At 45.9% G+C, this 25,987-nt stretch overlaps 1 protein-coding gene across 6 annotated transcripts in view; it reads left to right on the top strand.

Moving 5' to 3' along the window:
- The window catches only part of Adamts9 (ADAM metallopeptidase with thrombospondin type 1 motif 9), a 178,326-nt gene that overhangs the window by 131,862 nt on the left and 20,477 nt on the right, over positions 1 to 25,987 (top strand). For 4 of the 6 annotated variants that reach the window (XM_060383774.1, XM_060383778.1, XM_060383776.1 and 1 more), the window contains 7 exons: positions 5,027 to 5,221; positions 6,139 to 6,271; positions 6,776 to 6,870; positions 6,970 to 7,064; positions 7,157 to 7,290; positions 9,374 to 9,465; positions 15,387 to 15,491. In XM_060383774.1, coding sequence (XP_060239757.1) covers positions 5,027 to 5,221; positions 6,139 to 6,271; positions 6,776 to 6,870; positions 6,970 to 7,064; positions 7,157 to 7,290; positions 9,374 to 9,465; positions 15,387 to 15,491 — 849 coding nt within the window. Of the gene's footprint in view, positions 1 to 5,026; positions 5,222 to 6,138; positions 6,272 to 6,775; positions 6,871 to 6,969; positions 7,065 to 7,156; positions 7,291 to 9,373; positions 9,466 to 10,955; positions 12,036 to 15,386; positions 15,492 to 17,799; positions 22,468 to 25,987 lie in introns of those variants that run through there. The other 2 variants (XM_060383775.1, XM_060383777.1) reach the window with 2 other exon arrangements.

Below are 25,987 nucleotides of genomic sequence, written 5' to 3'. Positions count from 1 at the left end.
GCTATGATATATGTACCCATGATCATGCAAACACGCAGAGAGAGTGAGGATAAAACATTAGGGTATGAATTTATACAGTTGCCGTCCCGGTGAGTCCAGACGAGTGTTCAGAAAATTCATCAACTGGCTGAAGGCAAAAGATTCCAGTATTTCAGATCCCAGCGAGGACAGGTTGGGAAGGGTCTCTGGATACAGTTCCTCTCTCATTCCTTTGTTCTCCTGCTGCTCGTTAGACGTGGCCTCCAACTTCTGACTATTGCAAGAGACTCCCCTCTCCTGGCTCTCAGCATGGGGAGAGCTCTCTTGCATCCCCTTTCTGTCCCTCCACAGGTCTCTTTGACTCTGTGCCTTTCCAGCCTTCTGCTTTCTGGAAGACACTCCTCCTCTTGGCTCTGGTTCCTTCCTCTCTGGCTGTAGTTGCTACGACTCCCACTCAGCCAAGACTGGCATCTTCTGCTCAGTCGGCCTCTTGTGTGGGGCCTTCTTCTGCCGAAAGACTTTTGATCTCTTTCTGAGGGTCATGCTGCATCTGTGGCTTTAATGCAACCTCAGTCATCAACAGACAAGAGGAAGAATGTCTTTGTGTGTGTGTGTGTACATGTTCATGTGGAAGATAAAGGACAGCTTCATTCTCTGACACTGTCCACCCCTCTTGGAAACTGGGTCTCTAAAAGTCACCACATAGGCTAGGCTGGCTGGGAAGCCTGCACAGTGCAAGGATTACATGCACACCCACCGTTTCTGGATTCTTCCGCATGACTTTTGGGGATCAAATTCAAGTTACTGGGGTATCTCCTCAGGGCCCCCGAAGAACATCTTTTGGAACATAGCTTATCACCCTTCCATGGGTTTTCAAGTATGTTATGAATTGAAAGCAAGCCTGAATATTTTCATAGCAAAGGGTTGGAGACAGATTTGGGCACAAACACAAGAACCACAGGACCAGAGACTACAAGGCCATAGGCAGGGAGAGGCTGGTCCAAAGAACGGCTTCTAGAAACCATACTTGATGATGCTAGAGCCACTGCAAGGCATTCCTTCATTCTGGGACCTTTGCTTAGGGAGCGTTCTCTCTAAGTTTTCTCAGAGTTCACCCCCACGTGAGTGAGTGTGCAAGGCCTAGAGCAGACAAGTGAAGAGGCGCTCTAAGGAAAATGTGCATCTTCCGCACGAGGTCTGAAAGACAGTCCTGGTGAACAGGGATGTTTGTGTTGCTTTGTTGTCACATTCAGGTTTACACAAGGATAACTGGCCTGTGAAGAGCTTTACACACAAGGCCACAGCATGTGGAGTCTGCTTGCTACACAGCTGCGGCTCACACACTTCAAAACCCAGGCCTTACGGGGCTGGAGGAGCTGGAAGCCATCAACTGCTTCCCAGCACTGGGGTCAACTGGCTGAGAGTGTCGACTTGTTCTGGATGCTTTTCAAGGGTCTGGAGGCCTCTGACCGTGCTTGTGGCTCAGGTTCAGGAGCAAATGTGTGTCTCCTAAGATGAATGAATGTCGGGCAGGCTGCTTTCGCTTTTGATTTATAGGGGCCGGGGTCTCCGCATCTGCCTTCTCCAGGATACAGCCTTGAGGAAGTCAGTACAGACTGAGCCCATGAAGGCATGAGGTCATACCCCCTAGAACCCCCACAGCTCAGCCAGGCCAAGCTCGTCCACATAGCTCCACACTGAGACACTGGGGTAGCCTCAAGTCCCCTGGCCAATAGTCAGCTGGGACCTCCGGCATGTGAGCAGCAGAAGCCAAAGAAGGAAGAAATAAGGATGGCACGCTGCCAGGTCTCCAGCCAACTGGGAGGGAGGGAGGGCTCGGGGATGCTCAGCATGCCTCTGGCAGACTTTCCCCTATCTTGTTGCTAGGATTTCTTTAAGGCCAGCCCAGAAAGATTACAGGGAAAGAAAAATGGAGTGTCTTAAAGCAACAGGACAAGAGACGCCAGGCAGATATGGTGTCTTTTAATTATCGTAGGGGATTAATGAAAATTGGTCCCTCGCCCCCGAAAAACAACCTGTTTCTAGGAGCTCCTCCCATGCCCGACAGCCTGAGGAGAGGTAGAGAGAAGACTGCTCCACTCTGCATTTGTGCAGTGCTTTTACAAAGAATGGCACTTATTCAACGACACTGCCTAGAAGTGTCATTTGAACAACACAGACTGGAACTGAGTTTTATTTTGTTATTTTTATTAGCATATGTTAATTATAAATTTTAAATGGGCCAAATTATGACAATTTATCCACTTACCCTCTCTTTCCCTTTCCTATTCCCACTGATCCCATTCTCTTCCTACTGGGTCCTCTTTTAGTGTGTGTGTGTGTGTGTGTGTGTGTGTGTGTGTGTGTGTGTGTGATTAGAGTTTCATTACTGTTGCTTACAGGAAAATGGGTGAAAAGTTTTTTACAGAAGTAAACGTGTGTCTCTCTCCCAGCAACCATTAATTTCATACAGATCCTCCAAGACTGGTGAGGCCTGTGAGCTCCTCCTCCTCTCCATGGCTGATGCTGATGGCTCAATCTTGTGCAGCTCAAATTCAGGTCATCACAGCTACTGTGCATTCAAGAGTGCCACAGCCATGCCCAGGAGGTTCCAGCATTCCAGCACGGAGCTCTAATCCTCTGGCTCTTACATTCCTTCTGCTCTGCCCTCTCTTCCATGATCTTCCCTGAGCCATGGAAGGGGTAACTGGATGTCTTATTTGTGGCTGAGCACCCAACAGTCTCTTATTTTCAGCACTTTGCCCAGTTATAGTCTTGAAAAAAAAAGCATCTCTCACCAGAGCTGACAGCAGCACTAAACCATGAACGTAAATTAATTAGAAGGCAGTTGATAGCACATCACATCTACCAGTGCCCAAGTGGCAAAAGGTGGTGTATGAGTAAAACTGCTGTTGACAATTCCTCCCACGTGCCATGCACATTGCATCACTGTGGAAACAGGGAGGAGGCATCCTTCTCAGTTCCAGCTTGGTTTCCCTAGTCTGCGGCCAAAGCTTGGGGTCAGTAGGGTCTGACCTAGTTATGGTGGACAAGCAACCACATCAGCAACCACCTGTATAGTTGTGGGGGCCGTGGAAATCTTGACCAGAAAACTCACAGGGAGGTAGCCCACCCCATCAATGAGATTTTCATTTTGTTATCTGCAGTTTATGGGAGCAGCTTTACCCACCTATTCAGGATAGTGTTTTTTAAAACTTTTCATTTTTAGTTTTACTTTTTAGCTAGCATTCTTTCTTGTACCTTTTCCCTGTATTCTTAGTTTTCATTGACCCCCCTCAAAGCATTCCTATCACCCACCCCCCTGTTTCGATCGCTCCCCCTTTCCTCTTAAACCATTACAAACACACACACACACAAACACACACACACACCGTATTTCTCCTTCTGCTCTCATGAGTATTACCCTTCCCTGTTCCACTTTTAATCACCTATCCCACACATGCCATGGGGCCCTTTCTAGTTTCCTGGCTTCTATACCTGCTCAATTCCACATAAGCGTACATATAAAAACATTAGAAGCTAGGACCTACCTGCATAGGAAAGACAGCATGCAATATTTGTCTCTTTGAGTCTAGATTACCTCACTTAATATAAAGTTTTGTGACGCCATCCATTTTCCTGTAGATTTAATAATTTCATGTTTATTAACGGTTGGATTAAGTTCCATTGTGCAAAGTATTTTTCTAAAAGTTTTATTTTTAACTTTTTAGTTTTACTTATATGTATGCATCTGTGTGAGGCAATGCACCCAAGCGTAGGGCGCAATGAGGTCAAAAAAGAATGTCAGATACATGGAGCTGGAGTTTACGAGAGGGTTGTGAGGCAGCCACCCAGTGTGAGTACTGGGAATCAAACTCAGGCCCTCTGCAGGAGCATTGCATGCCCTGACTCAAGACGCCATCTCTCCAGCCCTCGATCTACATCTTCCTTATCCATTCTTCAATGGATGACTAAGCTGATTCTATCCCCTATCTATTGTAACAGAGAACAGCAATAAACATGATTGTGCAAGTATCTGGGTGGTAGCACATAAAGTCCTTTGGGTATATTTCCAGAACAGCATATGTAGGTCAATTGACTCTCAAAAACTTCTAATATGCATGGCCCTGGTGGCAAATTATGCTGAACACTTAAATGTTTACTAGCTGTTAGTTATGTTTGTGTGTTTGGTTGGTTGGGTGGGTGGGTGGGTGTGGTGGCTTTTCAAGACAGGGTTTCTCTATGTAACCCTGGCTGTCCTGCAACTCACTTTGTAGACCAGGCTGACCTTGAACTCAGAGATCTGCCTGCCTTGACCTCTTGAGGACTGGGAATAAAGGAGTGCGCCACCACTATCAGACAAAACTTTTTTTTTATTTTGAAAATTCTCTGTTCAGATCCAGAGCCCATTTTTAATTGGGTTGTCTGCTTTTTTTGTTTAGTATTTTTTTAATTCTTTATATAGTCTTTACAGTAATTCTTTGCCAAATGTATAGCTGACAAAGATTTTTCTCTCATTCTGTAGGCTGTTTCTTAATTCAATTAATTGTTTCCATTTCTGAGCAGTGTTTTAATTTCATGGGGTCCCATTATTGGACTTATTTTCTGAGTGGCTGAACTCCTGATCAGAAAGTCTTTATCTATGTTTCTATGTTTAAGTGTATTTTTTTCTATATTAGTTGCAGAGTAGGGAGTCTTACATTAAGGTCTTTGAAATATTTGGAGTTAATTTTGTGCAAAGTGAGTGATAGGGATCTGGTTTCTTTCATCCTACCTATTGAAATCCAGATTTCTCAGTACCATCTTTTACACAGGCTGCTGTCTTGCTAATGTGTTCTTTTGGCATCTTTGTCAGAGATCTGGAGGCCGTAGCTGTGCAGTTTATATGTAGATCTTCTAGTACCAGGTCCTCAACCTGTGAGCTGTGAGAGAGAGAGAGCCTTCTGCAGCTTCTACCATAGGGCCATCTTGGTGCGGAGGTCGGGGGCTTTGTGTGGCTGCCATGGGAAACCTCTGGAACATCCCCTCTTGACCTCTGTCTTCTCAGTGCTCAGTGAGCTGTGGAAAAGGCTACAGGCAAAGGCTGGTCTCCTGCAGTGAGATTTATACCGGGAAGGAGAATTACGAATACAGCTACCAAACCACGGTGAACTGCCCAGGCACCCAGCCGCCCAGCGTCCATCCCTGCTACCTGAGGGACTGTCCTGTCTCAGCCACCTGGAGAGTTGGCAACTGGGGGAGTGTAAGTAGAGGGCTGGGTTGTCCACTCTGAAGTCTCAAACCTTCCCGAAACCATCCTGCCTGCCTACATCTTGGCATGTAGAAGAAAACAAGCTTTGTAAATCCACACAGCCGAAAAGTTCATCTTGCTTCATCCCAGGGAAATGAAAGCTGTCAAGTTCTGTGTCTTAGGTTATTTTTTTTTCATTTATATAATGGATGACTATGAAGATGAAAAGTTAATATATAAAAAGCACTTAGCAGATTATTGTGGCTGATTTTGTTACATATCCCTACTTTTTCCCACATCTTTATCACACTTTTTTCCCCCAACAAGCCTTTAGAATCCAGCCTCTCATAAGAGTTGCACAGGCTTCACTTTGGCTACTTACTCTGTCTACGCAGAGGGAACTTTGTTTACTCGGGACGCAAAACAATTCTAAATTGCGTCTGTTTGGGAAAACCGTTGACACGGTCTTCTGACTTTGGGCTATGAAGCTCTCAGGCAAAAGGGTGTGGTATGATGAAAGTCAGTAGGATTTGAATCCCAGCTTCACGAGGACCTTGAACAAATTCCTTAGCATCTGAGCCCATATCTCCCATCTGTACAAACAAGCGATGGCGGTGCTGTCTCATGGGGATATTATGCATTTTGAGTGGGGAGTATGACACACACGCATAAATGTTTTATATAGAAAAGTGTATTTTATACACATTTATACATATGTATATTTTGTACATATATAGGACGTGTTACATATATGTATCTGTAGCACTCTGTAGTACTTAAGTACAAATGTGTGAAGCTTGACACAACAGCTAGTCTTAGTGAGAAATCAGTAAATGTCGGCAGCTTGTTGCACAGCCCTGGGCCCCAAGCTTCCTGTCATCAGATGCCCAGGTCCCAGAGCTACCCAGTGACTCTGCTTTGCCTCCCAGTGCTCAGTGTCCTGTGGCGTGGGAGTCATGCATCGATCTGTTCAGTGTTTAACCAACGAAGACCAACCCAGCCACCTATGCCCCACCGATCTAAAGCCGGAAGAACGAAAACCCTGTCGCAACATTTATAACTGTAAGTCGCTGAAGCCTTCTTCATCTGTCACGGAGGGCAAGGCTTCTCCGTCCGCCTGTTGATCTGTCCTCTTTAGAAGTGTAGTAATTCTTCTCTGTGTGATGTGTTTGTGGGGTGCCTGCACTCGTGTGCTCAAGTTTTTGGAGTCCAGAGTCCACCTTCCCATTGAGACAAAGGGGCTCACTGATTCACCAGCCTGACAGTGGGCCTTCAGCATCCCTCTCTCTCCACCTCTCCAGCTTTGAGGTTACCCAGCTCACATTTACACCCAGCTTTTTCGTGTGTGTGGATTCAGGGGAACCAAACCCAAGTCTTCCTGTTTGCCTGGGAAACACTTTAGTGACTGAGCTATCTCTCTCACCTCATCTCTCTTCTCCTATCAGCCTCGCTCTCTTTCTTTAATCTACCTCTCGGCCAGTTAGTGCAGACAGTGTGCTGTATCCTGTTGGTAGATACTGAACATTTGAGACTACCGCATCCATCTTTGTGGTTTGTGTTTCCTAGGCGAGTTACCCCAGAACTGCAAGGAGGTAAAAAGACTCAACAGTGCCAGTGGAGATGGTGAATATTTCCTGACGGTGAGAGGGAAGCCGCTAAAGGTGAGTGTCGAAATCAGTCCTGGCTTGCAGAGTATTTCCCAGTAATCTGTTCTCATCACTCTTGCCTCTGTTGAATTTTTTCTCTCATGTTTCTTGTAGGTATTCTGTGCAGGGATGCATTCTGACTATCCCAAGGAGTATGTGACGCTGGCCCACGGTGACTCAGAGAATTTCTCCGAAGTCTACGGGCACAGGTAAGAGGCTCAGTGCCCGAAGAGCTTAGATGCCTGGAGGTTGCTACAGAAAACGTTCCCATCCTTACCACAACACTATCTCCGTGGTTTAGGTTGCACAACCCCACAGAGTGTCCCTATAACGGGAGCCGACGAGATGACTGCCATTGCAGGAAAGATTACACGGCTGCTGGCTTTTCCAGTTTCCAGAAAATCCGAATCGACCTGGCCAGCATGCAGATTATAAGTAAGTTCAACAAGGCAATCCCACGGCAGCGCACACTGCTTCTCCGTTCAGGAACGCAGGTCCCTCGAGCGAGTAGGCACAGGAGGGAAGGCACACGGGGTGAACACAGTCCAGTGGTGATGACCCCAGGGCCAAGGTTTTGTCCTCTGTGTTTGGTGCAGAATTCCACCGCCTGGAGTTTTGCTGGCGTAGGTCGGGGCTCCATCGGTTTTGCACTGAATGAGGGCCTCAGAAGGCCGAACAAGCATTGCTTCCATGAGCAATTGTTTATCCCTTTCCTTCCCTCGGTCCTAGACACAATAACCTTGAGGTTAGACACTGGGCATCTAAACAGGAAAAGCAAGAGGGCAGAAAGACGTCTCCAGAGCAGAAGAAAGGGCAAGTAGGAAACCCCGTAGCAAAGTCATTTGTAAGACACATTCGCCTCCAGATGGCTTTCCTCGGCACAGAGCACACGCACACATAGGCAGAAAACTAATTTTATCTGATTGTTGATTTATGGAAGAAAAATGGCTCCAGAATTACCTTTCCTAACAAGCCTGCACATGGTCTGATTTCATACCCTGGCCAGCACTCTTGTTCTGCTGGGCACATTAATCATTAGAGCCGGAGAAGACAGATAAAATATCTAAACACACTCTCTTGAATAGAGGAAGAACAGAAATAATGAAGAACTAAGTTTTTTTTCTCATTAACATTGCACCCATAATATTACCCTGGTTTCCTCCTGAGTTACATTAAATGTGATTTGTACCGAGGTATTTTTTTATTTGTCAGCTATACAGATTCGGGCTAGGTGCAGTGGGTCTGCAGTTTCTTTGTTGAGAAAAACATCTCCAACTTTAGATCATCAGGGAGGGACGGGTCTCATGACCTGTCCCCTAGTAACCATTTGCCTTTAATCCTACCTGACTTGGGACCTACAGGCAGTTAAGTTGCTAAGAGAGGGAGACACATTTTCTTTAGTGGCATAGCCATGGATAAGTTGCTCTTTAAGTAACCCCTCACCCATGTTCCTCTAAGCGTCTGTAATGGCATTTATTGGTTCGCACACACAGTTGAAGGTAAAGTGCTTGGGAAGGAGAAGGAGTTAGACGGCCATAGGAGCAGGCCAAAGAGAAGGTAATGGGGTAACTGTGGTCAAAAGATATTATGTGTGTGTATATGTGTGGATGAGATGCCATAACCCACAATTAAATATGATCAATATATGCTCATGGAAACTTTGTGAAGAGAAAGACGCCAGGGAAGAGCGACTGAAGAGACAAAGGATATCTTTGCTTGAAAACGAGAATCCCAGATTTCTTTCCCACAAAAATCGGGGTTTGCTGTAGAAAGACCTTTAGGCCTGTAGCCATTCCCGAAAGGGCAGAAAGATCAAAAAACAAACTAACAAGACAGCCTACCCAGCCACCACCTGCAGCCCTTCCGAAGCTCGCAGCTTGCTGTTTATCCTCCTCTGCAGCAACAGGCTAGAAACAACGGTGGGCCAACATTGGCTTTAGTGGCTTTTTTTTTTCCCTTTTAAACTATAAGCTAGCCCCGAACTTGAGAAATTGCCATTAATAATTTCAAGATGTGTGCTCTAATTGTTCTACATTCTGGCAAGAGTGAGGCCTAGGCCACAGGAGGACAGAAGGAACTTCGGGGATGGCCCCTAAGTGGCTGGAAATCCTCCCCTGGCTTCTTGCCCTGTCGTTAAGCTGGGGGTGCAGGGTAAGAGGAGGTTTGCCCGTGCTCAATTACACTGCACTTCGCTGATTCTTATTTATGTAGGAATCAATTCTAAGGTCACTTTAAGCCTCTTTTTGGCTCTCATACTCTGCAGAGACAGACAGTCAGCACTGATAAAGCCCAGGGAAAGCTCTCAGAACCACAAATGTAATAGGAAAAATACCAGTGCACATCTGGATCCATTTGCTCGCTAATAATTCAAGCTATTTCTTTTTCTCTCATTTCTTCTATCTTCTTATCTTCTTCCTTTTCCTCTTCTTCTTTCATCTCTTTATCAATATTCTATCCCTTTTCTACTTCTCTCCCTTTCCTTTCTTCCTCTCCCTTTAACTCTTTCCCTACCTCACAGCCACTGACTTAGAGTTTGCAAGGACAAGTGAAGGACATCCTGTTCCTTTTGCCACTGCTGGAGACTGCTACAGTGCTGCCAAATGCCCACAGGTATGTCTTCAGCCTTACTCCTTACCAGGAATCCTCCACTCACCCTGCTTCTGAGGCTCCTCTGTCCTCAGAAGGGCTTGTGTTCCTATAGATAGAATTAGAATAGTTGATGGAACAATTTAGGACCCTCACAAGTGTTTTTGGAGTCTAACCCTGGAATTTGACTCCTAAGAAATGCTCACAATTCCAGGCATAACCTCTGTATTCAGCAAGACACATTGGGAATAATGGTCAAGACATGAACAAATCAGATGTTGGATGGCAAAGACTTGGTTCGATAAATTATGTCTCAATAAATGAATACTGCAGTCAGTAAAATGTTGGTTGATGCTTAACGATGGACTTTTCATCAACAAAATTCATGCTTTGTAGCATTTTCCGGTTTCTATGGTATAAACAGTCTCCCCGTAACTGATTTAAACTGTCATCAACAGTATGTCACTAAATGGGAAGAAATACAGGGAACTGACTCTAAAGAAATCAATATAGAGCGAAGCCTGGCAGTCTAGGCCTGAAATCTCAGGTTCTGGGGAGGATGAGGCAGGAGGATTGGAAGTTCAAAGCCTACCTGGGCTACAAAATGAGTTACAAACAAGCTGGACAACCTAGTGAGTCGGACATGACCTTAAAAAGCTTGTCCAGCCTTCATAACAAGACCACAGGTTCAATCCCCAACACCTACCCAAACAAGCAAAGAAACAGGAGAAAGAAATATTACATATGAGCCTCAACATACCTGTTTGTCCTTATAAATCCTGAATATTACAAAATATAGAAAAACCCACACAGTTATGAATGAGAAAGCAATACCAAAAGTATAGCATGTACCATGATCCCATCTATGTGTTTTTGGGTTACTTCTCAGGGTGTGTATGTGTCTGTATGTGTGTGTGCAGGTGTGTGTGTGTGCTGCGTGTTTTAAAGCTTGGAATTGAATCCGAGGCCTCTGGCATGCTAAACACCTGCTGTGCAGATGAGCTACACTACCACCCTTTCTTTCTTAATTTATTTTTTTGAGAATTTCACGAGTACTGTATTTACATCATTCAACCCCTCCCTCTCCAGTGTGCTTTAAAAAAAAAAAAGTATATTACTATCTGCTCTATCAGAGGACCTGGGTTCAATTCGCAGCACCCACGTGGCAGCTCAAAACTGTCTGTAACTCCAGTTCTGTGCGATCTGACACCCTCACACAGACATACATTTAAGGCAAAACACCAATGCATATGAAATAAAAATAAATAAATTATTTTTAAAAATGTATATGGGCAGAGAAAAAGTCTTCAAGAAGTTCTATAAAAATATCAGTGGGGTGTTTTATGGTTTTATATAAATAAATATTTGAACTAGTGATCTTAAAATTTGTAAAGCATACATGAATATCCTTTGACTCTGTAAACGTTAAGACTCTAGAACACTCTCAGCAAATCAGCTAGTACTTCTTTTGCACTTCTTCTCTGTTGTTGGAGATTCAAATGTCCAATTCCCAGGAACCCATCTGCCGTGAGGAGAATGAAACAGAAAGAACCTTGTGATGTTCTAGAAGTCCTGAAGACTGAAGCTTGGGGCTCTGTGGGTGACTTGATCCCTGCTGTTGCAGACGTATAAAGTTTGTATAAAATGATGTATAAAATGATCCCACCAGAAATGCAAGCTTGACCTCTTCAGCTCTTTATGGCCAGTTTTGCAATCATTGGCTTTCTTGCCTTTTCCAAGGTTCATCCTTTGGGAAAATGCTTCGTTAGTAAGCCTGGACTGATTTTGCAAAGTGGCCAGTGGTCTTTGCAAGGAGTTTCATTGCTTGGAGCACAGGACAAATATGAAGAGTCCTCTACTAAACGGGAAAACACAGCTCACTGTTCGTTTTGGTTCCAGTGAGGTCTTTGTAACAGTTTTTTTAGGATGTGTTGGGAATTTCCCATTTGTGAGCATTCAGAAGTCTGGGCATTGGGATTGGAGGATGCATTCAAAATCCCAGGCCTTATCTCTGAAGGATGGGTAGCTTTGTCCCCAACCAGATTCATCCAAACTTATCTGAACTTTCTTCTAAGAATGAAGTGTTCTCAAAAGTGTTTTGTGAGCCTCAAGCTTTAGGACAGCATCAGTAAGCATCTTAGAGGCATGGCAAGGGTGTCCTGTGGGTGAAAGAAAAGCAGCCAAGGGGGTTTCCTCCATTACCAAGGAATTTTAAATGTTTGCAGTGCAGTTTCTTTAGAGCGTGGATGGCTCTGAGCATCCTGTCGGTCTGGCTTACATTTCAGTGGCCGAGAGGCCGACCCTGCCCTGCCTTTTTCAACTCTCAGGATTTTCTCATTTCTATGTGCATATCCTTTGGGAAGTTAATTCTTCAGTAAATGAAGGGTAATTTGTTTTCATTTATTTTAATAACTCAGAGACATGAACTCATTTGCTAAATTCTGATAAGGAGCAATTGCTAAGTAGGAAAACTCCATGCCAGGGGGAGGATTTATATTTTTTCCTTCAGACTTTTTTGGGTTCCTTCAGGATTCCTTAAAAATTTATTGAGCACTGACTGTGCTTATGAAAAACATGAGGCTTTTTTTTTTTCAACTTATTTTTCCAGGGAAAGGTTTATAGGCAGCCTGACTGCGTGCAGGCTGCAACCTGTGGTTGCGTTGAAATCAAAGCAAAAGGATGCTCCATTTGAGCCTGTTTCTTTCTCTTCATCCTCTCTGTTCACTTTAAAAACTTATTTTTCAGTATGAGTAAATTCCCTGAAACATCACCTCAACAGATGGCTAGAATATGTCCTTTTAATTCTGATTGTAATAAACTCAGTGTTGTTTCCACTTGCACTGAGCCTAATCACTCCTCTTTACTAAGGATTTTTTGTATGTCAGGCCTTGTCCTTGACACACCTTAAGACCTTAGCACTGGGTCTCAGCTTCCCATCCCCTTGAGATGAAATTCTAGCTTTCCCAAACCACACAGATGTCTCAGGACAGGATGGATTTTGATTTCAAGATGTCTGAATCCATGTCTGTTATGGTAGGCATGTCTTTCTCACTCTGTTAACAGGCCCAGGTCTGCCACATCCACAATTGGACAAGAATAGGATTCCTCTTGGTCTAAGTACTTCTTCTGCAGACCTCAACATATATATACATATATATATATATATATATATATGTATATATGTATTCATTTCTTTCCCTCATAAATCAAGAGACAGTGGTTACAAATCTGTGTCTTTCAGATACCAAAGTACAAATTCGTCCCACAAGAGAGAAGGACCCCCAGGTCTCTACTTCTCTGGAGTACTTAGTTTTTAGCTTGCCAGTCAGCTAGGGTGACTGTGAGAAGGGCAGGTCCTTGAACTGGAAAATTCAGGGAGAATGAGGAAGACAGCCTGTTGGTGCCTTCACATGTGCCACCCTGCTGAAGACAGGGACCTAGAAGACCGCACTGAGCATGCTCAGCCACAGAGCACTGTGAACAGAGGCATGAGGCCTGCAGCGTCTGCCTCCTGAGAACTCCAGTGCCAAGGCAGAGCAGACCAGGTGTGGCTTCTGCAGCACGGCGAGACAGATGGAGAGAGAGGCCGGTGGGAGGGAGAAAGCGAGCAGGCCTGGAGTAACCGTGGGGTGTGGGAATGGTGGGCCTTGCCTCTCTGAGTGACAATGACCATGAGGTAAGGAGGCGGCCAGTGGGGTCTGGGCATGGCAGTGCACACACCCGCACTCTCCAACAGGCAGAAGCAGGAAGATACCGCGCTCCAGACAGCCCGGGCCATGTAATGAGACTTTATTTCCAAACTGTTTTGTTTTATTTTTTTTTAAATTAGGAAGAAAACAAACAAACAAACAAACAAACAAAAAGGCCAGCGAGGGAAAACTATGTGAGGAGGCTGGCATAGGGGTCCCAATCCAGTCATATTCGCAAACACCCTGGCATTGAGGCCCACTCTATACCTCAATAGGAAGGACTAACATCTGCGCAGTCCAGTCTTCAAAATTATCGGCTAATACCTCTCGTTCCCTGCCGGGGAAGGAGCTAGGTGCGGTACGGTGTCGGGGAGGGGCTTCCAGCCCACAGCCTCCTTTTCAAAAGTTTACTCTTACTGACCCGTGGCATTGGTGGGCTGGGGAAGGAAGCTGCTTGCCCACAGTCCCCTGAAGCAGATAGGGGAGGGGAGGAACTGCGGAGTGAATCCATCTTTTACACCCCAAGGTTTCTCTCACTCTCACTCTTGGGACCTTGAGGACCAGGGTTTTATAACTCCCTGAAGGGGTGGGGGTAAGGGCCGGGGTGAGGGGATCAGGGGGCTGTCCTGGGACTTAACAGGCACTCCCTTAAAGTCCTTGCCGGCTTACTGTTTGCATTTGCTCCCGCCTTACTGTCTGGAGACACTGCCAGTTTCTTCCGAAGACAAGCGCCTGAACTGTGACCACTAGCTGGCCACTCCATAGAGGCCCCCTTTTCCCGTGTCATATTTGTAGCACCTCAGCTCAGGAAGGATTTGGAAGTCTTATTATTTCTTATTTATGAAGCCGGCAGGGAGAAGAGTCCCAGAGCCACACCTCTTCTTGGGCACCTCATCTGAAGACCCAAGATGTGCTATTTACTGGAAAACCTGTCTCTCTTGTGTCAGGCACATGTTACTCAATAACTAAGCTAAACAGCAAAGAAATACTGAGCCCCTCCCCTGAATAATTATGAGGAAACTGGACAAAGAAAACAAGAATTTATTGTGAATTAGAAAATGCAGAAACAGATGCTTAGAAAACACAGAAATGATGCTTGTATTTTTGTCCCGGATGCCAGGATTCCTAATAAGTATCAAGAACATGAGATTTGTGTTTCTGCTAGAGTTTTGTTTTTAAGGCAGGATTTCCCTAGGTAATGCAGGTGGCCTGGATCTGACCGCCATCCTCCTCCTCCTGTCTCAGTCTCCTGAGCATTGACATCATAGGCGGGCTCCACCACACCCAGTTTATCCGTGGCTAATTTTATTCCTCAGTATATATATGAGGTTCTGAGAGTCTCTGGAATCCAAGGAAATCTCCCTGGGAGAGATTCCTAATCCCTGCTGGAGGAGCTAACTCCTTAATACCAGAGCTTGGCTGCGAGTGGCACCTCCCCATCCTGCCTTTGCTTTAACTTCTGTCACCGATGTGGGTTCTCAGTCCTGGAAAGGAGCTTTCCTGAGATTCACACAGCACTCTCAGCTCGGAAATCGCCAGTGGTGGGTGTGGTGTTGAAAGAGAGGAGAGACCGATTCAGGATGTCTCTACTGCACTGGCTCCTTAGAGATAAATATCAGAATCAAAGCACGCAGACCACACACCCTTGGGGCCTTCGGGAATTCTGTCTCTGGATGAGGGTAGAAGGGCTGGCCGTGGGAGCTGTCGTCAGCGAGCCAAGAGCGCCCTCTTATGGCCGCGTTTGGAGACGCGCCTCCTCTTTGAACTCCACACCCAGCGGTGCTTGGTACACAGTGTGCTCGCCCTTCGCCCCAGGGAACTGGAAGCCCGGAGAAACTTTGGCAGCTAGATCTTGTTAGAAAAATTACGCTGTGGCATTTTGGTCGTGAAGGAATCTGGTAATTGTGAGCAACATCAGAGTTGCTGTGCTACGGAGGCTGACTGGAGGAAGCTGTGAGAGAGGATTTAGAAGTCAGTAGAGAGATGACCCGGGCGCTTTTTGTGTGTTCAGGAGGGAGTTAATCGCCTGTGAGGCTGGGTTTCACCCTCTGTAGGCAAAATCCCTTCCCTGGAAATCCTGAATGTAAAGCGCCTGGCTGCGACGACGGACGAGAGAGTACCTTCAACGATTAGCGGCCCATCAAACTTAATTAACACCTTTCTCCTTACCCAAGCTCCACTGGATGGGTCAGCTGTGCCTGGGCTGGCATGTCACGTGGGCTGAACGTTTCTGTGTGTGTTGGCCATGTGTTCCAGGGGCGTTTTAGCATCAACCTGTATGGGACCGGCCTGTCTTTAACCGAGTCTGCAAGATGGACTTCGCAAGGGAATTACGCCGTTTCGGACATCAAGAAGTCTCCGGTAAGGTTGCATTTTGCTTCATTTTTATGACTATGATGGCTGTGTCCTGGAGGAGCCGGGGGCCTTCCCACCCATCAAACTTTTTTGTTTTTTGTTGTTGTTGTTCTTTGTTGTTATTCGGAGACAGGGTTTTTCTGTGTAGACTTGGCTGTCCTGGACTCGCTTTGTAGACCAGGCTGGCCTCGAACTCACAGAGATCCTCCTGCCTCTGCCTCTCTGAGTGCTGGGATTACAGGTGTGTGCCACCACGCCCGGCAAACTTTTTTGTTTTTTGTTTTGTTTTGTTTGTTTGTTTGTTTGTAAGTGCCAGAGAGAAAATTTAGATCGAGAATACAGGAAGGAATTTGGAAGTTGGAGAAGCAGGAGAGGCTTTTTCCACCTAGTAGATGCGAGGCTATCTGAGTACCTGGAAGGACCACCGAATCAAAAAACGGGGTGGGGCGGGGCTCTAGAAAGCCCGCGGCTCGAACATCTGGAACACCGACGTGAACCTAGGGAAGTGATGGTTTGGTTTGGTTTGTTCTGCCCGGAAACAATCGCAGTTCCAACAGAAAGAGGTTTATGGGGCGATGATATTTTCTGGAAAGTTAGGACACACACACAACGTCTAACAATAATCTACTTTTTGGCCACCCTGCACCCAGTGAGCATGTCAGCAACACGGGAGTGTGTTGGAACGCAGGAACTCGGACCCTGGTCTGCTGGGTCCAGTCCTGTAGCCGAACAGGTACCAAGCAGTTGACAGGCACAGCACACTCTGAGAACCATCCACCCTGGGGGCCGTGGAGCCCCCTGGGAAGTTTAAATGTACCTACCCCCTGGTTTCTCTGACTAGGTTAAGGGGATCCAAACCTCCCGGGCTGCGTCTCCATGGTGATTCTGATGGACAGGGGGGCAGACCCTCCCCTCACAGCCCTTCCATTCTCGGGCCAGTGCAAGAACCAGGCCCCTCCAGATATAGGAAGTTTTCCAGTTCCTGTTCAGTTGTCTCTGCACAAGCGGGTTGAGGAGAAAAGGAAGAGAGTGAAGAAAGACGCTCTGAGTCCAGAATGGTGTAGCCAGAGGAGGTGTGGCTGCCTGGTTAGAACTGCAAGTTAGAATTTCAAGTCAACTGTGAAATAGTTGGGTTTTTTTTTTTTTCCTATTTCTTTAAGCTCGTATAGGATGTTTATATTTTTTTTAAAACAGTCGGTACAGTCGGCCCCCAGGCATGGGGGTACACACCTGTAACTCCAGCACTTGGGGGTTGGGGCACAGGTAGGAAAAGCTTCATTTTAAGGCCAGTTTGGTCTACATTAGGTAGACCCTGTCTCCTAACCCCCGGGACTACAGCTTAAGGTAAGTAAGGCTAACACATTGTTTACCTGAAAGCCCCATTTGACCGGCATCTGGGCTTCCACTTGCTGGACTTGGCAATCCTTCCAAGTGTGCTGTCTCAGGTTAGAACCGGAGGATGAAGTGGCAATTCAGCCTGCGCTGCCCCAAAGCCCCAGGATGGCGGAGGTCCCACTGGGGTTTTCGGGACCATGTGTTTCCTGACCCCCTTCATGAGATTCTGGAATCCTGTCTGTACCTCACCTCCCGGTTTTGACACAAAGCTAATGGGGGATCTCAAATCTGATCCAGTGCCCACGTTGATTGATCAGGATTTAATCATAGTGTTGCCAATCCAACCGGAAGGACTAGACACAGCTGAGGTGGCACCGTGACCTTTGACGGAGCTCTGGCATTACACTGATCCTCCCCTACCACTCCCCAACCCCAGAGCTAGAGTTTGTTTGTTTGTTTTTTACAGGAAATAAAATAAGTATATTTTATCGCGTTCATGTTTTGACAAATATATTGTATCTCAGTGAACAAAATTTAAATTTTTAACTGTTTTAGATGGTTGAACGAAAACATCTTTGTAAGCTGTAGATGTGCATATGTTACATTGATACAGACACGCACACAATTCTGCTGCTAGGCGACGTCAATCAGTATTGAAATTTCAGCCAGACATTGAAACTAAACAAAGGCTGGAGTGCCATCCTATGGACATGTTGAGTACTGCAAGGCTGTTTTCCCACCCTTTGAGAATTCTGCCTGAGCTGCTGCAGCAGCATGATTCTCTCTCTCTCTCTCTCTCTCTCTCTCTCTCTCTCTCGTGTGTGTGTGTGTGTGTGTGTGTGTGTGTGTGTGTGTGTGTGTGTGTGTGTGTGTGTGTGTGTGTGTGTGTGTAGAAACAGGTTTCCTAGCTCCTAGCAGTCTAGAGAAGCATTGCCATGATGGTTGGAAAAAAGTATATGTGTTTTTTTTCTTCCTGAAGATCACCTCCTATCTCTAAGACTCAAGGGTCATCGCAGAGGAGAAAGTGGAAACATTGTAAGAATGGCAAGGTGTGGACATCTGCTCTCAAATGTCCCAGTCTCTACAGAAGAAACCAGAAATATACGTCTCTAGGGTTTCTGGGGTGATGTCATACTCCTAGTCAGTAACTACAGTTTAAAATCTCTGACCTAATTTAAGCAACCTGCTTTGCACATTTACACCTTTAATGGATCTATGTGAGCAGCTTTTCATGGGGCACGCTGGGAATTACGTGACATTCCACTCCCAGTCAATAGCCCCCCTTCCCTGCCCCCCATGAAAGCCCCCCTTCTCCAAGCCTGCTTGGGAATAAAACATTACCCGTGAACAAAAACTAAAAGAAAATCCCAGTGATGCTAATCCTGGCTCTCTAGAGCCACTGGAAGCCAGCGATGTCACCTCTCTCGAGGGACAAAGTTCCTTTGTCTCCTGTGTGCAGTGGAGAAAACCCTGACACCTGTCTTTACCTAAGACAAGTCATGGCTGTCATTCGAATGCAGGGCTTCCCTCTTGTACTTTGAAGGCCCTCAAGAGATGCCTGAGCTCTCAGGTGATACCAGGCTGTAACTACACTGCCTTTCCTCCATGTGCTCATTCCCATGACGGCCTCGCTTACAGTAAGGGCTTGACAACAACCTCTAATAAAATCAAAGCAGCTACAGCAGTCTGCTATAGAGATGTGTGAACATGTGCTCTAAAGACACCCTGCGCTCTACCCACCTTGTGATGATGTCACACGTGACGCCTATGTGGTGAAGTGAATGTGCCAGCGCCGTGGGGTCGTGCTGGGCTATGTCAGATACACTGTGATAGCATGGCAATTGGCGTGACAGCAGGGATGTTCCGTGTGACTAAGAAGCAGGGGAATGTATGCCATGGGCACACGGGACAAATAAATGTGTCCTGTACCAAGCACGATAGTGAGAGATTTCATCATATTCAGAGTGTCATGTATGTTAAGACTTAGGAATGTTTTTGGTTTTGTTTTTCTGGAAATTTCAATGTGATGTGTTCAAGCCACCGTTGACTGCAGATAAAAGAAACTGTGCAAAATGAAACCCTGATAATGTGCAGAGCTTCCAGAACTGCTTGTTGTTGGGACACTCACACATTGACTGTGGGTCTGTCCCAGCTTAAGTGAGAATGAGGGCCATTTGGAGGGGTGTGGGGAGTCAGATTGAAGATGTAGGCAAAGAGGTACATGCCTGCTAAACCTCCATGATAGGCTTTGCCTATCCTGCAGCAGTGGGGCCATTGGCTCTGTGGTGAAGGCCCTCCATAACGCTGAGGAGGGGCCTCCTCCATACGCAGAGCGTGGGTGAGCAGCAACGTTGCCACCTCGGGCTTCTGTGACATCAGAGCACGCAGCAGGAGCATAAGCAACAGCAGTTGCGTCTGTGGCGTCTTCGCAGCCTACTGGTGTGCTGTTAATTTGCAGAAGCTGACTGAGGCTGCCTGCTGGGGGTAAACGGATGGAACCTAGGGCAGCTGCCACAGCCCACAGGGAATGAAGGTTTGAAGGGTCTGATGAGTTCCTACTGTCTCGGCTTAGACACCCGTGTGAGCGCTCAGTGAATGGAAAAGCAGGACCATGACCCGGAGGTGAGGAATGATGGGAAATGTCCGAGTTCTGAGCCCAGGTGCCAGAACATTCTGGTGCCTTCTACTGGAAATGTGCTCAGGGCAGGGAGGGGCCCTTCAGCCCTGTTCAGAGTTCTGCTGTGGTCCCGCTGACATGCTCAGGACTGCCTGCCTGGTGCTCTTCCAGGGAAAATGGATGTCCAAGGTCAGGCAGCTCGAAGGCAGCCCACTTCTGCTGGTTGGGGCTGGTGCTCAGGGTGCCCTCTGCACTCCTGTGTGCTCCGGGGATTTTAGGACACAGGGGGTCTTCTCTCTGGGTCTGCAGTCTTGCAGGGGTCCTTTGTGCTGTGGAAAGAGCTGAAAATAGCTGCTTTAGGAAGTAATAAAATTTCTATTATGTTGGAACACACACAGCCCTTTCTTACCTCTGAATTCTTTTTACAACTGAGTTAAGAAATGAACACACACGTTTGCACACGTGTGTACGCAATGTAGTAGAAGCTCACATGTGTGCATGGACTGCCCTCCAACTTGTGAAAACCCACTGTTTCGCCAGGTGCCCAAACCATCACACAGACCTACAAAGCAGAACTCCCTAGATTCACGTTTTCTTTGCGTGGACACTCTAGTCAACCAGACAGGGTTTATGCGTCTCTCTATGCACACACTTGTCTGAGGACTGCATTGGGGGGAAATTATATGTTCTGTGTACTGTAAGAAGTATCAGAAAAAAACCCTCAAATTTGCATGTCATCTTAACCCTAACATTTCAAGTCCTAAAACTATGTCTCTCATTGTTCATTATCTCTATGGAATTTTTTTTTTAACAAATTTACACTTGCATCCCCTTCCGCTAAAGACAGGCAAATGAACATACTTCCGTCAAAGATAGGCCTCTCCCTAAATCACAGCTTCCCTGAATCCTTTCCACTGAGAAAAATTAAAGACTTTAATTTAAAAAATTAAAGTTACGGTGGGGCTAAGAGGAGACAAGTGAGCAGGGATACAAAGTGAATAAATTGTAATAAATAAATTTAAGCAATTAAAGTTAAAACTGGGGAAACAAGCACGAGTCACTCAATTTACATGCAGTAGTTGGAGATATTATTAACAAAATATTTACTTAAAAGAGAAGTCAACTGTAATAAAAAAATAAAAACCCGAATCTCATTGCTTGTCAGTGAAGACTTCTGTCCGGTTCCTTTTTTTCTGAAAGAAGCTGTCTCCATGGCAGCCATGTTTTTCTTACTGTGCAGTTTGGTTTTGCTTTCCAATCTGGCAGTGGTCAGCACGCTGCCATACTGGGACCTCCTTCCGCATCGTCTGAGGGCAGTGTTGTCACAGGCAGTAAAGGGTTAGCACCACCTTTATCTGTTTCGCCTAAATCACCAGAGTCTCAGTGAAGGAGATAGTGTGACGGCTGTAAAGCCAGGATCAACCTTATTTTGTTTTCATTGTATGACTGCCCAGGCATTTCTCACTTGATGAAGACAGGCTATGATTGATGGAGGTCCTCAAAGAATGACTTTGTAAGGGCGGAGAGGTATAGTGACCAAAGTGCTGAGTTCAATTCCCAGAATCCACATAAAGTGGCTGGCTGGGCGTGGTAGCACACACAGTCCCACTGCTTAGATGGGCAATGCTGGGCCTCATTGACCAGCCAGTCTAGCCTATCTGGTGAATGCCGGGCCAGTAAAAAATCCTGTTTTGGGCAGTACGGAATGACGCTGGAGGCTGACCCCAGGTTCCACACATACACACAAACCATGTTTGCATTTCCCTACGCACACAGATGCCTTCATGATGATAGCTAATACTTGTTAAGCACCTAGATTAGGCCGAATCCTATGCCAGGTGGCTAATGTGCATTCTTTTCCTACAGCAAAGTATGACGAGAGACTTTGCCCATTTCACAGAGGCTCTGGGAGCCCAAGCCCCCCTGGGTGTGTTAAAGCCAATCCAAAACTCAGCAACAGAAATGCATCAGAAAGTGGCTGCGTAGGCCGCAGGCCTGTGTAGCAGGGCCTCTGCTCTGCTGGACGAGGAGAGGTCGAGCCTGGTTTAGCATTGATGGTGCTGAAGATGGTCCAGGCATGTCAGCACCCAGACACCTGACAGCCCTCTGCCTATGACCCGTGTTCTGCTTACAGTTCCTGACTGTCCTGCCCCTCTCAGCACTCAGGAGCCAGGACCTTATAGCTGATAGGAATCATTTCCTGTATCAGTCACACTCATAATCAAATGCATGGACAATTTAAAAATGGAGAAAACCTTTTGTTCTCCTCTTTTGTTGTCAAATAGGCACTGTTTTGGGTTTTTTTGTTTTGTTTTGATTCTCTCTTTCTTGAACTCCTCCTTCCCTCCCTAAAAACAAAACAAAACTGAAGGTACCCACTGTTTGCAAGAGATGTCACAAATGGACCATAGGAACCTGGTCGTCATGACCCCTGACTTAGTTGTGGAGACGGAGCACAAAGATGAGGTGCAGGTGCGCTCACTTCCCGTCATGGAGAAGGTTCGGTCTGCTCACAGAGGCTGAGGGACACGGTCAGTACAGAGAGTGGAGTTTATTGCGCTCTGTTTCAGTAGGGGATGTCTCCAAAGTGAAAAAGCGTCAGGGAAACCAATCATTCATCTCACTATTTAATAAACCTGTGATTCAGATCGCTATTAGCCTTACACAGTCCTTGCTCCTACATGCTTCCAAGTTTAGCAAGACGTCACTCTTACATCAAGGGACTTACATTCTAACATGAAAAGAAGTGTTAAAGAGCATTGTCCAGTCGAGGGTGCTTGTAGCAGATAACTGGTCCAAAACCACGTCCCAGAGAAAGCTGACCAGGAAGTTTGCCAGGCTGGTTGGGACACTCAGGAAAGACCAAAAAGAGCATTTCAGCCAACAGAGAATGGCAGGTGCAAATGTCCTGTGGAGCAAAAGTCACGTCATGTCAGAGATGCAATTCAAAGAAATGCACCAACTGTGTGGGGATTAGGCCAGGGATCAGCAACCGTGTTCAGTGAAGGGCCTAGAAAAGATTTGAGGCTTTTAAGCCAAATAGCAGGATTTTTAAAATAATATATATGTATAATATATGTGCGTACATATCAGGAGAGTAAAGGCATGCACAAAAAATATTATCAGTGGGGCTGGAGAGATGGCTCAATGGTCAAGCACTTACTGCTTTTCTTGAGTATCCAGGCTTCATTTCCAGAACCCACATGGTGGCTTGCCACCATCTCTAACTCAGTCCCAGGGGGATCTGATGCTTACACACACACACACACACACACACACACACACACACAGGAACAAGTCTTTTAAAAAAAAATTTACTGGTTGAATTCTAAATATACTAATAACCGAGTAACATTTTTAACACAAATCTACCAAGGAAAGACTGTAATATTGGAGAAGTAAAATACTTTGTCTCATTAGTCTTTTGGGGGGAAGGGAGAGGTTGAAACAGGATTTCTTATATAGCCTTGGCTGCCCAAGACCCAATTTGTAGACCAGGCTGGCCTTGAACTCATAGAGATCCACCTGCCTCTCCCTCCCCTAGTGCTTGGATTACAGGTGAGAGTCAACATGCCCCACTCTCACTCCTGTTTTCTGTTATCAAACTTTGTGGTAAACATTTGTCTCTTTGCTGCTGGGGCTGATCTTATGTTTCCGTTGCTAAATGCCTTTTTACGTAGATACAGATACTGCCCACATTGCTACCTGTTCACAGCTACTCAGTTTTAATCCACCGTGCTCGCATTTGGCAGGCTTTTATAAAATGTTACTAGAGTTTTCCTTTGATGTTTGCTGTTGAAAAAGTTTGTTGTTTTGTTTGTGGGTGTGCACCTGCCTGCGTGAGCTTTGCTTACCCATTGTGTGCAGGTGCCCAATGATGCTAGAAAGCGTCAGCTTCCTTGGAGCTGAAGTTAGAGGCCAGTGTGAGCTGCCTGACATGGGTGCTGGAGAGTAGGAAGCATTCTTTTTTCTTTTTTTTTCTTTCAACTTTCCCTGACTTTATTTGGTTTTTTTTAATTCTTTATTAATTACACTTTATTCACTTTGTATCCCCCCATCTATGGTTTTCTCCCTCCCCCCTCTGCACGCATGCCCCTCCCCAAGTCCACTGATACGGGAGGTCTTCTTTTCCTTCCTTCTGATCCTAGTCAATTAGGTCTCATCAGGAGTGGCTGCATTGTCTTCTGTGGCCTGGTAATGCTGCTTCCCCCTCAGGGGGAGGTAATTAAAGATCAGGCCAATCAGTTCATGTCAGAGACAATCCCTGTTCCTATTACTATGGAACCCACTTGGACCCTGAACTACATCTGTGCAGGGGTCTTAGGTTATCTCCATGCATGGTCCTTGGTTGGAGTATCTTTTCTCCGGAAAGAACCCTGTGCTCAAATTTTTTGGTTCTGTTGCTCTCCTTGTGGAGTTCCTGTCCTCTCCAGATCTTACTGTTTCCCACTTCTTTCCTAAGATTCCCTGCACTCTGCCCAAAGGTTGCCCATAAGTCTCAGCATCTGCTTTGATAGTCTGCAGGGTAGAGCCTTTCAGAGGTCCTCTGTGTCAGGCTCCTGACTTGTTCCCTGTTTTCTCCTTCTTCTGATGTCCATCCTCTTTGCCTTTCTGGACCATCTCTCCAGCATGATGCTGCCTTTTCATTAATCATTTGCAAGTGAAAGTTATGTGGCAGCGTCTTGTTAAGTGGCTTGGTTAAATGGATTTTGAAATATGAAAATTCCTCCTCACATCAAAGTGCAGATCACAGTATTGGGCCTGCAGTCCTCTGCTCAGGAAACACAATCGCTGTGTGTATGGAATGGAGCTGCAGCCTCTCATTCCAACTTGTGGTGGCCCCAGGAAGAATGTTTAAAAATCTTAACCTCGCTTGTCATTTAAACAATATTGCTTTAACGTAGTGTAACTTTTACCCATAAGGGTTGTCTTCCTCAGTTATAGGGTACATTTCCTAAGGATGACTATGGACTTGATAGCAAGGCTAAAGTTCAAAGCCACGAAGGGTTCACCTATAGTGACAGGGAATGCTTTTTTTATTCTCATCTCTGACCTCAAAAAGCTTGCTCCAAATATTGGCTGCTGCTCAATAGAATCAATTCTGTAAATTAGGATATGTCAGCTGCTGGGTTCTAGGTCTCACCAAAACTAATCCTAAAACTGTGGGTGGCAGTATCTCATAGGCTGGACTCCCAGACTAAAGAAAAGAAGAAAGTGATCTGAGCACAGGGTTCATCTCTCTCTGCTTCCTAACTGAATGTTAATTCAGAACATAGCTGTTCTGGCAAGAGATCACATCCAAACACCTTCAAGGTCTGTGTGATCTGGCTGGGATACAAACACGCCTTTAATCCAGGAGACAGAGGCAAGCAGATCTGGGTTCAAGGCCAGCCTGGTATAGACCAAGTTTCAGGTAAAGAAAAGCTTAAGTCCAGGTGTGGTGGCACATGCCTTTACTCTCAAACAATGAAGGTAAAGTTAATTTGCAGAAGGAAGCACCATGTTTGAAAGTGATGTCTAACTGACTGGCAGAAAAAATCACAAATCAGAGAAGATTTGACAGAATAAGACGCACTCAACTCTCAGGAGAAGAGAGAAGAAAGGGAAGCTGCTTAAGGGGCATGAGAGAGAGAGAGAGAGAGAGAGAGAGAGAGAGAGAGAGAAAGAGAGAGAGAGAGAGAGGAGGCAGTTTTACCAGGACAATAATAGAGAGACTGGTTGCAGAGAAAGAACACACGTGAAGATGAAACGAGAATGAGAAGGAGCCAGAAGATTAGAAAAGATGGTTGGAGTTAGTTTGGGACCAACCAGAGCAATTCAGAGGCCGACAGAAAAGCCAGACTGAATAAGTCAGCTGGGAAAGTCGTTTGAGCCAGAACTGCTGAATTGAACCAGCCAGCTCAGAGCTCAGTAAGAACGAGAAAGGGTGCGTTTATTCAGCAGTAAGTCTCAGAGCCTGAAAACTTTCTAGGCCTGGGTTAGGTTGTAAGGAAGCAAGAAGCTTCCAGGACTAGGCCTAGGTTAACCGATGGAGGCAGTAAGCCTACAAGACAATGACTAACGCAAGCGAATGAAAGTTCCTTTTTCACAGCGGATGCCATTTGACTTACTCTTCCTGCTGCCATGACTTCCCCTACATGCCAGTACTCTCAAACTCTCCCTCCTCCCTTGAGCTGTTTTTGTTAGGTATTTTGTCATGCCCATGAGAAGAGTCACTGGTGTCTCCGGAGAGTCGCTTAGTCCCTCGGCTCTTTCTCAGCATCTTGGGAAATGTTTGCCTCCGAGTCTGTTCCACAGAGACAGTGAGCAGACATTCGTTCTAGGCACTGCAGGGTTGGGTGTTGTCTCGTCAAATAGATGGCAAGAGCTGTTGACTCTCAGGAGCCAAAGAAAAACTACATAAAACAATCTGCCTTGATCTCACTCACTGATGAACTCCCATCCTCAGGGAACTTCGAGAACCCCTTCTTCCTGCCAAAGAGGTGATTTTCTTTTCTTTTTTTTTTTTTTTTCAATGCAGTTTATTCAGGAACCTTGAACAATCATCTGA

Source organism: Meriones unguiculatus, chromosome 5, assembly GCF_030254825.1.
Source record: "Meriones unguiculatus strain TT.TT164.6M chromosome 5, Bangor_MerUng_6.1, whole genome shotgun sequence".
Taxonomy (NCBI): domain Eukaryota; kingdom Metazoa; phylum Chordata; class Mammalia; order Rodentia; family Muridae; genus Meriones; species Meriones unguiculatus.
This window is presented reverse-complemented; position numbering and strand designations above follow the sequence as displayed.